This window comes from Siniperca chuatsi, linkage group LG14 (assembly GCF_020085105.1).
Source record: "Siniperca chuatsi isolate FFG_IHB_CAS linkage group LG14, ASM2008510v1, whole genome shotgun sequence".
In the NCBI taxonomy this organism is placed as follows: Eukaryota; Metazoa; Chordata; class Actinopteri; order Centrarchiformes; family Sinipercidae; genus Siniperca; species Siniperca chuatsi.
In genome coordinates, this window is record NC_058055.1 from 9,287,668 (window position 1) to 9,303,525 (window position 15,858).

Sequence of the window (15,858 nt, forward strand, 5' to 3'; positions counted from 1 at the left end):
ATTTTTATGTGTGCATACACATCTTTGACTGTAAGTTCATGTGTGAGGGGAGGTACAGGAAAGGTGAAACAGAGGTGAATTCTGTCCATCCCTGCTGTGACAGACTTTTAACTGTACCCTCATGCCCTTCAAAGTGTGTTGCAGTCTTGATGAAAGTCAGAGGACCCGCACATGTGAAAAATCAATGTGAGGCAATTATGATTTCAAGGACAATGAATGAAGAGTAGATCCAAAATTGCTTGTCCTGACATAGTGTGTGTACTTATCTGTCAATAGCCATTGTTAAGCTGTGGTATTCATTACTAAGATAAGCTTTACTTTCTCCAGAGCATGCAATTTCCCTCAGGTGATGAGCGGAGGCGTATATGTCTGCATGTGTGTGGAAACAGAGTGAGAGTGACAAAGAGAAGGGGGTGAGAAATGAAGAGGAAAGAGTCTGTTGGTAAATGTGGTCTGTGGAGTACCTGCATCTGCCGTGCCATTTTCGTCAGAAGCCTGGCGAATGGTTCTGGCTCTGGGCAGGGTGCCCTTGGCCTGGTGCTTGAAGATGGAGGAGGAGAGCTCCTCCAGGGTGCAGCCCAGCAGGTAGGCTGCCTTCTGGGCCCACTCATGACGTGCAAATTGTTTCCTGCCAGCTGAGACACGTGCATGAAAACCTCCATTAGCCCTTCTGCCAACTACCCCAGGCACATGGCTAGCCTAGCTTTGTGAAAATCCTGTCTCTGACAGGGTAGAATTATGTCTCTGGTCAAGCTGACACTGACACAGCTGGTGAGAACATGCACTAAAAGCATGCTCAAAATGTTAGTGGCTTGAATACATTTAACTACAGTTGAAAAAAAAGACATATCCACTAGCTTCAACAACTATTGTTTCATGTTCAAAAACGTCTGTGAAGTTGAAGTGATAATTGCCCCTTTTATTATCTTGAGAATGAAAGCAAAACTAATTAGGGGACACAATTAATTTATTTACATAAAGACCTCTGTTGGAAAACACAAGTTTCTTTTTAATCTAGTGGCTGAGTGATGGAAAAATGCAAACTTCAGTTTTAATCCACCATGAAGTGGTATCTTCTAAGACTTGAGAGAGGAACTGAGGGATTTCACACGGAGCGAAGTAGGCTCTATCTGTTTCATCAGCGCTGCAGAAGCCTCGCATATTTTCATGATGATAAGCAGGATGGTTGTAAAGACATTTCAATATTTGCTTTGATAGATATTCACCACCACAATTATTAAAATTCTGGTAAAACATCAAAAAGAGGGAATTGGGTTTGCCGATATAACTGAATATTACTGAATCAAACATTAAGAGGCGTATGACTCTTAAAGATTAATAAACTGCATATGTACAATATTATATCCAGACTCACAGTGTGGTAAGCCTGTTTTCTATCTATGCTTATTAGATATGTGTTGACAGCACAGTACACAGGGAAAAGCAAGTTTAGTTCAGGTGGTCCTTTGATTCATTTTGGTAGATTAGAGATCAGTGCTGCCCTCTTGTGTTACACCATGAAGCTGCACTGCCTATGAACATACAATACAGTATTTAAAATTTTTAGTATTTTATATGATATGTGATAGTCAAAGCACATACAAAGTCCTGGCAGCAAAAACCTTTTTAATTAGAGTATGATTAGAGTATTTTAATGAATAAAAATGTATCAATATCCCCTAAGACAGGGAGACAAAATCTAAATGCCATCAATGTGTCAACTCTTGGTCATAACTTTTGTCCCATCATGCATTGTTTCATGATGAGAACCACTCTGTGTTTAACAAGAGCACAGCAGTCCTATGTCCATAAGTCAAAGACACCCAGTAATTTGCAGATCAGATTAGTGTCTGTATTCCCAATAGCAGATTCTACATGGGTCATTGCTGAAAATGTCAAAACTGTTCCTGGATGGTGTGATACTGCTATCAAAAAGATTGTCAGCCAGCTGGGGGGGATAACTTAAAATAATCTGGCAAGCAATTCTGCATAAGTGAGTGACAATTACTGTGCAGACAGACATTGAAGAGTGAACAAACATATCAAAAACACAAAATACAGAGTCACTGCTACTACACATTCCTTGTGATTTGTATGTTGTATATTATTCTGATATACTGTTTAACAGAGAAAGTCAGACATCATGTTAATTGATTTGCATTGCAATGACATTTGCATTGCAAGATACAGTATCATTTGCTAAATTTGCACATCGGAGGTGCACTAAAGAGAGTTCAAATGAATAATATAGAGAGAATTCGAAACATGCAATCATTATTAGATATAAATGAATAAAGATTTTTAAATCTCTGTTTTGGAAAAGTCTATAATTCCATCCTTAAATAGCCATCTATAACTGTTTTTAAGCAAGGGCCTTTCATACATAAAATAATAAATAATAAATTACAAAAAATGTAACCTCACCAATAATAAAAAATCTTTTTGACAGCCTCAGCCTTTTCAAATGGCAGATATCTCATTTTAAAATGAAAGTCAAATGCTGTTGGAGGCAGTTCTAAAAAAAAAAACAATCAAACTCTCTTACGTTAGGTTTATTATAAAAAAGCTTCAAAGACAGGGACAAATCCTCACATTTAAGATGACTGCTGTTCCCATTAGTCCTATGATGCATTCTTATTACAAGATGAAATGTTTGTCAAGACTTAAGGCCGAAATTAGACTTTTGTTTTTCTGTCCTTGACCTGTCACAGTGTTTCCTAACAATTAGACTCTGGTTGCCAGTGGTTTCAGCTGCTGAAGCACAAACAGTGCTTTGTTCATCTAATAGGATCATTCAGTACTGATTAATAAAGTAAACCTGACAGAGTTCAGATCTAATAGAAAAAATACAATGTATCACTTCACCTGCTGTATGTGAGCATTAACAGCACCTCAAACTATGAAGACCAGAGCCGGCAGGATAAATCTGTGGGAATTATTTCAGTTAGTTTTCATATGGAAGTGCTATTAGTTCTGTTCTGTAATGACCCTTAAAATGCCCTGGGTACTGCTACAATCACCCAATTTTTTCCTGTCTAAACTTTCATTTTGGAGCTGTAGATCAGTGTAGTAGAGCAGGGTAACTACCTGTGCACTGTGCAACATCTTTTAAAGTGCAAATGCAGTTATCTGGATTACAGCTGTCTTGCATCACACTGAAGATGTTACCTACAGTGAGATAATGGAGGCTTGACATTTTTGAGATTACATAAAGTGTTAGTAAAATGATTCTGGCTAAAAAGGGTTATTTTTGGCCATTTTAACTTTTTCATCTCATACTGTAGTTTGTACAAATCAAGGATGATCCTTTGCAGGTTTGAAACTGGTAAGTCTTATATAATGATTAACATTAGCCATACAAATAAGTGATGCTGCTATAGAATGGAAAGCCATTTGGTGAGCAATCTTACCCTTAGTAGCTCCTGCAGCCCCTAGATGGTAGATGGCCGCGAGGATGAGCCAGAAGGCCCTCTGCTCATCACCACTGATCCCCAGAACCTTCATGGCTGCTTGTAGCTTAGAAAACTGCTGGGAGGTCCGCTGCTTATCCTCAGTCTGGCAGATAGCACATATATTCAAATAAAATTAGTTTTTGAACTATTAACGATAAAGAAATTCCTCTCCTAAGAGGTTGAGCGACTTGTCAAATTATAAGTTAAAACAGTGTTAGCAAAACTGACTATATAGACATATAGACAGCCAGATATAGCTGCATTCATACAAAAGCACTTAAACATTCAGCTTTATAAAAGGTAAAAGTAATACTTTTTCCAATTGTGGTTGTTCAAAAACAGGTCAAACTCCAATTAACAAGTAGTGTTTACCTGAGGCAGGATTCCAAATGCATTGTTTTCAGCAAAGTGGTTAAGGTGCAGCTCAGTTCTGATGAATAAATGAGAAAAATACAGAAGAAATCAACATTTCTCATGTCTACTAATGCCTACATAATTAGAGTTAGGGAAGCAGAAATATATCATTGCAGCATATCAATGTATTCAATCCAGTGCAGAATGGTGATGTATAGTGCATTTAATTGGCATAATAGTATTAATCCTGACCTAAGAGAGCTGTCTGCTCCAGCCATCAGATAGTAAAAGACATTAAAAGTGGACTCCCCCTCTGGTCTTCTTGTCACCCTTATCTTCTCCAGAAGCATGGTCTGCAAGGCCACAGCAGAACAGGATATTAGCATGATAGAAAATGACATTTATTATAGGCACGGCAAGTAAGTGTAATAACAAAGCCTGCTGGAGTTTGGCTAAAATCTATACTAGTTTATGACATATTGTCTGAGATCATAGCAGATATGCAAGAGTAGGAAATTCAGAAGTTGAGCACCAGTGACTTGAATAAATAAATAAATGTGTTTATTTGTACCTGGATAGAGGCTGAGGTTACCAGGCCTGCCTGGTCAAAGTCCAAGGAAACAATATGGGAGAAGCGACTAGCGTTCCCATTCATACAGGTAGAGGCATTCCCAAATGCCTCCAAAACTGTGTAGACCGCCTGCCATTTCTCTGCTACAGACAATAAAGAAAAATGCAGTCATTTGGGTGGGTCTCAATAATACATTAGCAACAACATGCACTAAATTTGATTTTTTTTTATTTAGAGATGGGATCCTTTCCAACCTACTAGAGAATGTTTTGTTGGTGCTGCCAGCAATGGTGAGCAGGTATTGGATGATGTGTTGACAGTTGGTGGTTTTGCCACTACCACTCTTGCCCAGCAAGACAATGGACTGATCCTGGCGAGTGGTCAGGAGGTTCCTATAGGCAGCCTGGGCCATGCTGTAAATGTGAGGGGCAGTGTCCTCCCTTCTGCAGCCCTTGAACATTTGCATCACCTGGAAAGAAAACAAAGACACAGTCAAGAAGAAGAGGACAAAATCACAGAGAAGATGTTTTACATATCACTTACTATATTTGTAAGATTATTTAATTCTGATTACACATCTCATATTCTGCTATTCCATAAGAGATGTGTCATTATATGCACAGGCTACAGCCTACCTTCTCAGAGTACATCGAGGGGGCGCTAATGGGGTTAATGACCACCATGTTGGGCCCAGTGTGGGTGTGCACCAGGTTACTGCCATACCGCTGCCGCAGGGTGTGCATCACGCTCGACTCATTCAAATACTGCAGAGAGGCCAGGTCCTCCACTCGGTCAAACATCGGAGGGTTTGCCTAGAGTTCAAAGTCAGAAGAGGTCACATACTCACCCAGTGTCATCCGTAATTGATGTGGTTCAGAGTTGATTTGATGATTAAATACCTTCTCTACATCATCTTCTTCCACATCCAATAAAGATCCATCACTCTCCAGGCGGATTTTCACCTTCCCCTCTGGCACACTGCCTGCCTCTGTCTTCAGGAGGGTTGCTGCATCACCACAAAGTGTGGAGTTAATTTATCACGACATATGATCTCGACCTGAGTGCAAAAGCTTCATCTTATCTTACATGTCTGGCAGTTGTATCTCTTTTAATAATGTCTAAGCTTCATTAAAACTAAACAAGCATTCAATGTGGAAAACATGCTTAGTCTAATTATATACAGCCTGAGGTAAAATGGAGTAGTCTAATCAGGAGCCCTCTTTTAACATCAATCAACATCAATATCTAAAGCATTTTCTAAGCTTCAAAAACCTATATAGTTCAACAATCAAATGACACCCAGAAACAGACACACCAGCACTAACAGGATAGTAAGTTAAGAATTTGCTTTAAAATACTAGTATACAGAATTTACAAATAAACAGATAAATACTGAAGTTTTTACTAACCCAAGGAAAATCCATCCTTGTGGACAAGCCATACTTTTTCTGTGTTATACCAGGCTCTCTCTGTCGTTATCTGCTCCTCAGTCTTTCCCTGCTAAAACAGGTTAACAATCAGGATGAGAAAAACTTAAAACTATAATCAATAATTGAACATTACAAAATGAAGCAATCAAATATTGATATTGATATGATTAATGATTAAATCAGATAACTGCATAGTGGACACTTTCACAAACACAGATTAACATGCAGCTCACATTCATATGAGACAGATAAGGGGGAACTGAATTCACTTGGCAGAGGGCTGTAGAGTATGTGTGAGCTGGTTTGTTTTCATATTTCACCCCTCCACAGACGAACTACTCCCCTTTTAAAGCACCTTTCAGAGCTCACAGAGTGTGCATTGAGCTCATTGAGAGTGCATTTAATGTGTTCACTAAAAAGACGTCACAGACAGAAGGTGAGACAGGGGTGTTTCATCACAATCAAGTACATCAAATAGACAAAAATACATGAGTTTAGGGGGACTGCACAAAGAAAACACCAAAATAATTTCAAACACAACAAATAGGAACAGCCAAATCAAGTCAAGTGTTTTGAGTGAGTCATGCATGGAAACACTTAAGATACACTATACTCAGACATGCAATCAACTAGCAACTCAGCTAACATAATGAACATCGGATAGTTGCACCAAAACTGCATATTGTTTGTCTTTTCTCCCTTGGATTAAGATGTGGGGACAGCAGATAATGAACTGCAAAGTGCGCAGTGATACTCAGCAAGGGATATAGGGAAGATGAAACCTGGGCGGTAGGATTGCCTCACTAACTACTGAGTCATTCTGCCACACCCCTTTACTAGTTCATCACACACAAACAACAACAAAACACACATCTCTCTGAAACACGGGGGGATGCAACCAGAACTACAATCAGTTGTAGCCATGGTCAAACCTTAGCTGCAGCTGAGTGTGCTGCCTGAAGGATGGCCACAGGGTCCTCAACAGGCTTAAACTGGAGGGAACAAAGGGAAGGAACAAAAAGTCAGCTGTATTTTTAGTGATTGAATTCAACAACTAAACATTACATTCGATCGCAATTTCCAAACGCACAAATTGAAACAATGCAAAATATGGCATGGTGAAAAAATTTACTAATAGGTCACAAATTATTATGAGTAAAAAAAAACACAATACAAAACACTGCAGCAGTTCAACAATGCAATAGTAAGTCAAGCAACGGTAGCAGAATAAGTGAGTCATTCAAGTAATTCACCATAAAAAATTACAATATTAATGCATTAATGAGTAGGGATTACAAGGTGCATTGAAGTACAGTGCATGGGTCTGTTGGGACTTGTGCACAAAATGAATGTTCTGTCATATTAACAGTCACAGTTAACAAGATCAGTTGTACATAGTAAGGTATTAATGCAGGGCACCATGCAGCCAGTTGTAAAACAATGTAATAGTCAATTCTAATTAACTTAGCTATAGAGACAGTACAGTACTGCAAAAACACAAATATATAATATAATGATATAGATATATACTATAACACTGCAAGGAAATTCAGGGATTCCTGGAATTTTTTAAGTCACAGACACCTATTAGATAATAATTTTTTAAGAGCAAGGTTTTTGAGAAACTGTTTGCTATTGCATATGACTACAGTATAACCTCAGTATCTACATGTGGGTGCAAAGAGCAAAAGCAGCAAGACCAATACACAGCTGCACATTGTGTTCATTGTAAACTGAATGCAAAATTAAGCTATTATTAATCTTGTTGAGACCTCGAAAACCTGGTCAAGAATTCCTGACCAAACTTTGGTAACCACTTTTTTTTATGCCACATTACTGCATTCCAGGCCCATTAACCCAGAATGAACTGCAGAGAGCAGTGTGGGGACAAAGACAAGCGGGCAGGCACAGACAAAGTAGGACAGTGAAGGGTCAGTAGAGGAGAACAAGCTTAGACTCCAGCGCTCTACAGGCGAGGGAGTGCGGTGAGCCCACTGTCGAGCAGGCTGTACCTGAGAGGATTTGTGGGCTCTGGCACACTGGCCATGCAAACAGCAAAGAGCACAGCAGCAAGTCAGGATTCAATGACCCATAGAGAAGCAAAAGCAGAGACATGGGACACATTCAGAGCAAAGAGAATGAATAAAATAAGTGCCTTTCAGTGCTCTAGACTTTGAGAGAAGAAATAACCAGACACTATAATCAAGCATTGCCAAAATCACCACAATGGACAAAGTACATCGTCATACAGTACAAAGGTGCTCCTCTGGACCTGATAACAAAGTAATTACTACTACAGAATGAATGAGAAGGCAATGAGAAAGAGAGACACAGTTAACACTAAAGCTGTTAAATTCATTTTCAGAGGTGTACAAGTCAGTACAAGAGTACAAGGACTCAAAAGTGTGTTACCAATCAATCACATCGCAAACAATTTAAGATAGCATTTATGGATCCAGAATTGGAGATCATGATCAGTTTTATCAAAGTATCCATAGAATGTTTTTTTCTCCGATATATTATAAACATAAACATTTAGGGAACACAAGATATGTTTACACAAGTCCAGCTCATATTGCCAAAAAAAACTTTATTTTCTCCTGAACTAACTCTGAAGTAACCTCCATAACTTGTCATAGAAAATATCCCTTTGGTCTCAAAGTTTCAGATTTCACACCAAGTGGCCAACAACGCAGAGGACCACTGTAATTGGAACCTTGGGACAGCTCCAGATAGCCTGGCATGGACCTGGGTAATTTTTGAACACATTTTCCTCTATCTGGGGAAGCTAGCAGTTGACTCAGGCTGGTCACAGGCTAAGCCTTAGTAAAGCATGGGAGGTGCAAACCAAACAAATTGTGTGAGAGAGAAGTTACATTATTGCCATCGACGGTGAAGATCCTCCTCACACGCTTGTAATCTTCCTCAGTCGGAATCAGCTCTGGGACCTAAAGTTGGATAGCAGGACCAGCAATTGCAATTGGGTAGCCAGAAAGTAAAATCAATGATCCAGAGGTAATTGCTATGATTGACCACTTTAGACAAACTGTAAACTGAGTGGGCACATAGAAGCATGCCATGTAACAAGTATCTAGTGCTTTTGAATGTGAGAAACACACACTGTTACGTGTACCTTTGCAGTAAGATGAACACACACCTGTTTATTCGGTGCAGACTGAGCTTGGGGCAGTGTAACAGGGGACGGCTTGCCATTGGGGGCCACGGAGGGACAAGATGTCTCCTTTACCTTTACACAATATATGCAAATGTTCACAAACACACAGTGTGACAGACAAATACGCACACACAGAGATGGAAATAACATGGGAAGATGACGATGAGGATGACATTTATGTTTTAGTTTGGTGTATTTTCTTTTAACTTTGGATTCAATTTAACACATCCAGAACTACAAACAACTTCAAGGGGTGTTTGTTCCTTCTAATTTAATTTTCCAGTTAATTCAATCAGGAAATGAGTAAGAGCAAATGACTATTAAAGGAAATTGGATCATTAAGTGCAGCAGCAAAAGAATAATGGTTCAAGGCTTTTGTTTGTCAGTGGTTACTTTAGCAACAATCTGTTGCAAATTTCTTCATAGTAATTAGACAATTTAGCATTGTTTCAGCTGAATTCTCAGACAACTGCACCAACATCCAAGGAATCTGGGAGTAGCTCCTGAAATTAAATCATCACATTTTATGACTTTGCTCTGTAATTTTATGCAGCACTGTGGCACTAGGATCAATAATTCTGGTTTTGTCCCATATCTACTGCTGTTTCCATCTAAGTTATTGTGATTGTGCTGCTAAAAACTTTTCTAATCATGACAAAATCATTACTTCTGATTCATTTTTGTTTTTGGATGACTGTAAGGCTAAGTAAGCCATTACAATGCTAGTTTTAATTTAATTTTTTCTATGTAATGTACATTAATATGCTAAACATTAGAATTCAATAAACTTCCATACAAAGCCTAAAGGTGAAAACAAATTAGGATAGTTTAGTTGTATCTAATGGTAATTGCTGATGTATGCCATTGTCAACAACAGAAATACGCTTTTTGTCATGTCAATATGTACCTCCAGTGAGAGCAGAAAAATCACTAGACAGCACAAACCTCCAAGAATGTTAGTCACACATAATGTACATTTCTAAGTTCAGCTGACATCTTGCTTTTGCCCTTAATATTTGAAACCTAAATCTCTCCCTAGAGCAGTTTAAAACACAATATCCCTCAGCAAAGATACCAGGTGCATATGTCCAAAATCAAATCCCTCACTCCGTGGCCAAATACCCAGCTGTTCAGCAGATTTCATGGACATCTGTTGATAAAATTTCAGACAGCCTGCTGACAGACAAAATGCCAAAGCCACTAAATAACAGGACAAAAACATAACCTTGTCTGAGGCACAAATTGAAACAGGGACTATGAAAGTATATGCGTTTGAAACTGAAAGGACAGCTACAAAACAACATTCCTTTTCAATCCAAACATCAATTTTTAAAGTTTAGCTGAAGCTGAATTTAATTATCCAAGCAACAGCTCCAAGCTACACATGGTGATACATGGACAACTGGGATCTTGGTTTTCTGGTCAACTGTTTCTGGAAAGGGCTGTTTAATTGACAAGAACTACAGATTACTTTACTCTATTAGAATATTATTCGAATTCTTATTGTAATTCCTGTTTCTTTAAAAAGCATCCGAAAAGATCCTTAAAGCCCCTGCCTCGGTGGTCTACAGCAGACAGAGCACAACTTCAATGCTCCGCCTGCAGAAAGTGACAGTAATGAGTCACAGCTCGGTGCTCATAGACAACTCCAACTGACCAAACTACCAGAGTGCAGGCCATGAGTACACCCTAATACCCACTTATGAAGTCTTATCATGAGCTGGTACATGCACCCTGCTTCCCTTCTCTTATTCAGGGTGGCTTCATTTTATCAAGTCACGTTTTTGTCAGATATCAAGATCAACTTGTACTTTTTTTTAGAAGAGTAATTTTGTTTATCACAAAGATGAGATGTAGCCTTATTATAATGTCAGCCAAAAGAAATGATGATCCATAACCAGAAGCAAATCTGCTCAAGTTGAAGATGTCTTGTAGGGTAACCATTGTGAGGAGGTTGTATGTGTATGAATAGTAATGTCTTTGTTATTATCACACGGCATGCTCTGAGGTTGAGTAGCAAACATGCACTTTTTTCACTCAATACCTCCGGTTTCTTTACAGCAACTGGACGAGGCTTTGGGATGAACCCTGCAGGAGGAGCCAGGGGGTCTGTCTTTGGGATAGGGATGAATCCTGGAGGTCTTGCCAGGGGATTCTGTTTTGGGGGCACTGGACTGGATTTTCTGGCAGGGATGAAACCAGGTGGAGGAGTCAACAGATTCTGTTTGGGGACAGGGATGAAACCAGCAGGTGGGGCCAAAGGGTCGGGTTTGGGAGCGAGGGGGTTAGACTTTGGTGGTGCAGGGTTTGGTGCTGTAGTAGTGGGCACAGATGTGGATGTGGCCTCCTGGGTTTTTTCCCCGGTAGGTTTTTCCTCCTCTTCCTCCACTTTTCCTTTGTCCTCCTCCTGCTTCACCTCTTCTTTCATGTCCTCTTTGCGGTCTTGGGTGCGGGTGCGAGGCCGGTGTTCCTTGGTTCTGCCTCTTCCCATTAGGCTGGTTAGGCCCGTGGAGATATCATCCTTGTCCTCCCCAGCAGCTTTGGTGGTTTTGAGCACAGAGTCTGCAGCAGAGGCAGCCTTAGCAGACTCAGAAACAGCGGGCTGGTTCTGCTCTTCTGGCCTAGCAGGAACCACACGTCTAACAACTCTTCTCACAACCCTCACCACCTTTTTACCGCTAGAACTCTGCTCCTCCCTCGGAGTGTCTGGACCACCCATAGCAACGTTACTATTGGACTCTTCAGCTGTTGTTGATGCAGTTGACTGTGGACCACTTCCTGTGTCTAGCCCAGGTTTAGTGACTGCCTGAGGCTGACTACTATCTACATCCAACTGGATACAAACAGAGCAAGGCAGACAATAGTGCAGATTATTTCCATGGTTGACACAGATAAACTGTCAAATATTTCAACAGCAGGTTCTGGGCTCAGAAACCCTGTATATAGGATTATTCATAAATGGATTTATATCAGCTAGTGTATTTCCATGTGTGTATCTTAAAACGCTTACTCAAGCTAGTGTATACAACCACTCAAGTTAGTGTATGCAATCAGGCCATTTGATTCAACATTTTCATTCAATTCTAACTTTGGAGCTTATTGGCAAACTGTTAGAAATGTACTCAACATATTTGGCAGACCTCAAGGGTGCACACAATGCATTCAGGTGAGAAACACTAAGTGTAAACATAACTTTTGTTTGTTTACAAGAAAACTCCACACGGCACCTTTGAGATTGTAAAGAATAACTGTAAAAATGAGGTAGGTGAATGTAGTTCCACAGAGGTCAAAATCCCTTTATCATCATTAAATTGGCAAATAAAGACAAGGGGACACTGTGTTTCAGACAATGGGAAGAGACTAAATTGTTCGAAAATGTCCCTTATTAAACCCATGCTATAGTCATATTCTTGAAACAGTAGTTGCCCTGAGAATAATGAACATCACCTCAAGCCTCATCGACTATTCCAAAATTCAACACATTGCAAGCTAAGTTCCCAGGACAACAGTAACGTAAATTGACTTTAGCTTGGAGAAGGTCGTGATTATGATTAGTAGCTACATTTTTTTCTGTTAACTTGTACCACAGCACCCAAAACGGTTTGCATCATGTGAACTAGTATCCAAAAGCATGCAGGTGACAAAACACTTACATCTGGCTTGTTCTCAACTTTAACCTACACAAGAGGAAGCAACACAAAAAAGATCAAACCACACATTCAGACTAAAGCTTTTCTCTATCAACACAAAGGAACATTCCACAAATTCAACAAGCAACAGCATGCGGATATGAACATATGAACTGAAAGGCAAAAAACACAGAAAAACGAGACTTCCCTTTTGCTCCCAGAATGAAAAGCGTGATTTGTACGCCATGGTGATAGGCCAGAAGTCATGGAACAAGCTGGGAGACGTGGAGAATAAGTGTATGGAATGATGAGAGGAAGAAAAAAAAAAGAGACCGCAGAGGAGAGGAGGATGTACTGTGCGGAGCGATGAAGAATGGGAATTTAGGGGTGAGCGGTGGAAGTCTGTGAACTTGTTTTCTGCAAACAACAGGTCACAACAGGTGGGACCATGCAGCACTGAGGACAGAACACATGAACAATATAATGAAATGGTTTGCTTTCTTCACACTACAAGAGGCAAGTGGGAAACATGAACATGAAGATCTAACAAGACCTCCTGCAAACAAGACAAAGTCTGTACTCAGAATTATCGGCAGTGGTGTTATTTATTATATGTGAGCCTTATTCTCAATCAATCACTATAACTATGTATGAAGAACTACTCTTTACCCGAGTCAGCACACTAAAACGATTACATACAATGTTGGTCATTTGTTTCATTTGTAGTGATGACACAAAATCAATAGTACACTATTGCAAAAACATTAAAGCCATATTAATGGTCGATTGACATAGGAATCAAACAAACATACATATTTTCACACTTACACATCACTACAGTTAATGACCAGGCAAACATGCAACTTGCTCAAATTTGTTGAATGCCTATCACAACTTTTCATTAACTGCGCAGCAACATGTTTCACCATCTCTGGCCCTGCTTTCATCAGAGTCCACTCCTATAAATAGTTTCAGCAGCAAAGGAGGCCATTCTGAGATGCCATCAGAGCCCAAATGGAACTGCTAAGCAGAGCATGTACACCCTGAGCAGATCACGCCGCTCGCCACACACACACACACACAGTCCACCAAAGGCCCGAGCCCATTACCTTTTCTCTAGGCCTGGTTAACCCTCCAATCTTCGTTCTGTCACTGGCCAAGACAGGGTAAGACCTGGGTTTGCAAAGAGCACACACTCACTAGTCCTGAGTGAGTGGGAGGGCAAACTCGAGGGTGGGGTCACAGTCAGCACAGCACAGTAAAGCTGTGGTCTGAGGAGTGGAGGGGGGTAATGTGAGAGGAGCTGGGCAGGGACATAGATGAGGGACAGCTGCTGAAATACAGAGGGGCTATAAATAGAATTTGCAGAACCACATCAATTGACACAGCCACTTTTCCCTGCCACTCTCTTCCCCCGCTGACAGGGAATCAGTGAGGTGGTCTCCTTCATCAGGTGATATACTAAATTTTATATGCACACACTATTTATCTGCCTATCAAACAAGAAACCTGTTCATTCACTGTAAGGTGAGTCTGTGATAACAAAAATGTTCTCTCTGTGCAGCTACAGTAATGCACACATTGAGACAGATAAACATGCAAAGAACCTAAATACAGACCTATTATCTAAGGCCACAACATGTATTTATGGAGGGCATGTTTCTCACCATGCCTTTAACACCACAAGAGGGAGCTATAAACTAATGTTTTAATTTCCCTATTTCACAGAGGGTTCAGCTTAAGAACACTACTGACCTAAATTTGACATGTTGTATTGTTTGGTGACAAACCTTAATACGAATGTAACACCAAGCCACGGGTGCAGGTCCCAAACCCAGGTATACGACCAATAACAACACTCATTTCATGTTTGTCTGTACTAAAGTACTGAACATTGTAAATATTTTAAAATGAAACACAGACCAGTATGTCTGATTTATAACTACACTACTCTCCCAATCCAAACTAAATGTTTCAAGACATGGCTTGAAGTGAAAGCTCTGTCAATACTGCATTGCTGTAAAACCAGTTGGGTAAAAACACATGTGAGTTGCCTGAAGGTAGGCATTCAGCTCACTGGAGCCATGGAGTGTAGCCACACAAGGAAAACACAGAAATGTAGCAACAGGCTTGGCTGGGCAGGGATGAGCTAATCCAATCTTGGCACGCTCTTTTGCTCTTCATAAACTCATTGACAGTTTCATTTATCAAATAACCAGTGCTTAGTAGTGATAGCAATTTGGTGTTTGTTGAATTAATTCATCCAAAATCATCATAAGCAAAAGCATCCATGACCAGAACTTATTTTCCTTCCTTAGAGCCTTCCTGCAAAAAACTTCTGCTATAAGGTGTTTCTTCCTCATGGTAAAATCAGAGGTTCACATCTTAGCACTCAGCAGCAGCCAAACACACAGCCTAGCTGGTCTATCTAGCACAGTTTGCTAATCCCCAGAGTCAGTTACTGGGACACACCATCGTGTTGGCTGTTTGTCTACACAGACCAGATTAAGGACTCTATACACCATAAACACTGCAGATTCTATCCCAGTTAAATCTTTCAGTACTATGAAATCTGTTCAAATCATGATGCAAATTGTTGTGTAGTGTTTACTGGAGTTATTTAATACCACATTCTTCTAATATATATTGTGAATATGACATACATGTTATATACAAGTACAACATAGATTCTTGGTTTGTCTACAACAATATCTTCTATTTCTTCATAATCTGGGTTGTAGTCCCTGAAATAAAAGATTACATTTGTTGATGGAAGAAATTTAAACTCATGTATGATCTCACCTGTGGTTCCTGTATTGAGGGGGGAGCAGAAAATAGAAATGGCCTCATGTGACACACAAAGACAATTTCCAAATCAAAAAAATAGCACACACACAGACACCAGGAATGATGTTGGATGCTTGGATGAGAAAGCCAACAACCAATTGATACTAACACTGAACACAGTTGTAACAGCACACATTCATAATCCCAATAAAACAGGAATGCATATTGTATCTAACACTAATAATAGCATCATAAAACAAATAATGGTGCTCAATTAAAATAGTGTGTATGTCCCATCGGCTGATAGACATAGTATCAGTCACACACCCAAGAATGTTAAGTATGTCTGCCTTAATATGTCAAACTGCAGTCAAAATAGTTAAAGTTACTCATTTCAGCTGACAAAAATTAAATGAGAGGTCAATGTCTGAAACTTGTGTCACTGTATGTGCCAGGCAAA

General features: G+C 39.8%; 1 protein-coding gene across 18 annotated transcripts in view; it reads right to left on the reverse strand.

Annotated features, from left to right (window-relative positions):
• Positions 1-15,858, reverse strand: part of LOC122888075 (unconventional myosin-XVIIIa-like) — a 63,922-nt gene that overhangs the window by 41,231 nt on the left and 6,833 nt on the right. For 4 of the 18 annotated variants that reach the window (XM_044222029.1, XM_044222026.1, XM_044222015.1 and 1 more), the window contains exons 1-17: positions 13,721-13,872; positions 12,820-13,067; positions 12,636-12,659; positions 11,027-11,815; positions 8,965-9,054; positions 8,684-8,755; positions 7,820-7,846; positions 6,740-6,799; positions 5,787-5,877; positions 5,277-5,383; positions 5,013-5,189; positions 4,636-4,846; positions 4,378-4,520; positions 4,059-4,159; positions 3,825-3,882; positions 3,411-3,555; positions 465-635 (exon numbers count right to left, since the gene is read on the reverse strand). In XM_044222029.1, coding sequence (XP_044077964.1) covers positions 465-635; positions 3,411-3,555; positions 3,825-3,882; positions 4,059-4,159; positions 4,378-4,520; positions 4,636-4,846; positions 5,013-5,189; positions 5,277-5,383; positions 5,787-5,877; positions 6,740-6,799; positions 7,820-7,846; positions 8,684-8,755; positions 8,965-9,054; positions 11,027-11,815; positions 12,636-12,659; positions 12,820-12,858 — 2,305 coding nt within the window. In that variant the 5' untranslated portion in view covers positions 12,859-13,067; positions 13,721-13,872. Of the gene's footprint in view, positions 1-464; positions 636-3,410; positions 3,556-3,824; positions 3,883-4,058; positions 4,160-4,377; positions 4,521-4,635; positions 4,847-5,012; positions 5,190-5,276; positions 5,384-5,786; positions 5,878-6,739; positions 7,608-7,819; positions 7,847-8,683; positions 8,756-8,964; positions 9,055-11,026; positions 11,816-12,635; positions 12,660-12,819; positions 13,068-13,720; positions 13,873-15,858 lie in introns of those variants that run through there. The other 14 variants (XM_044222018.1, XM_044222017.1, XM_044222022.1 and 11 more) reach the window with 12 other exon arrangements.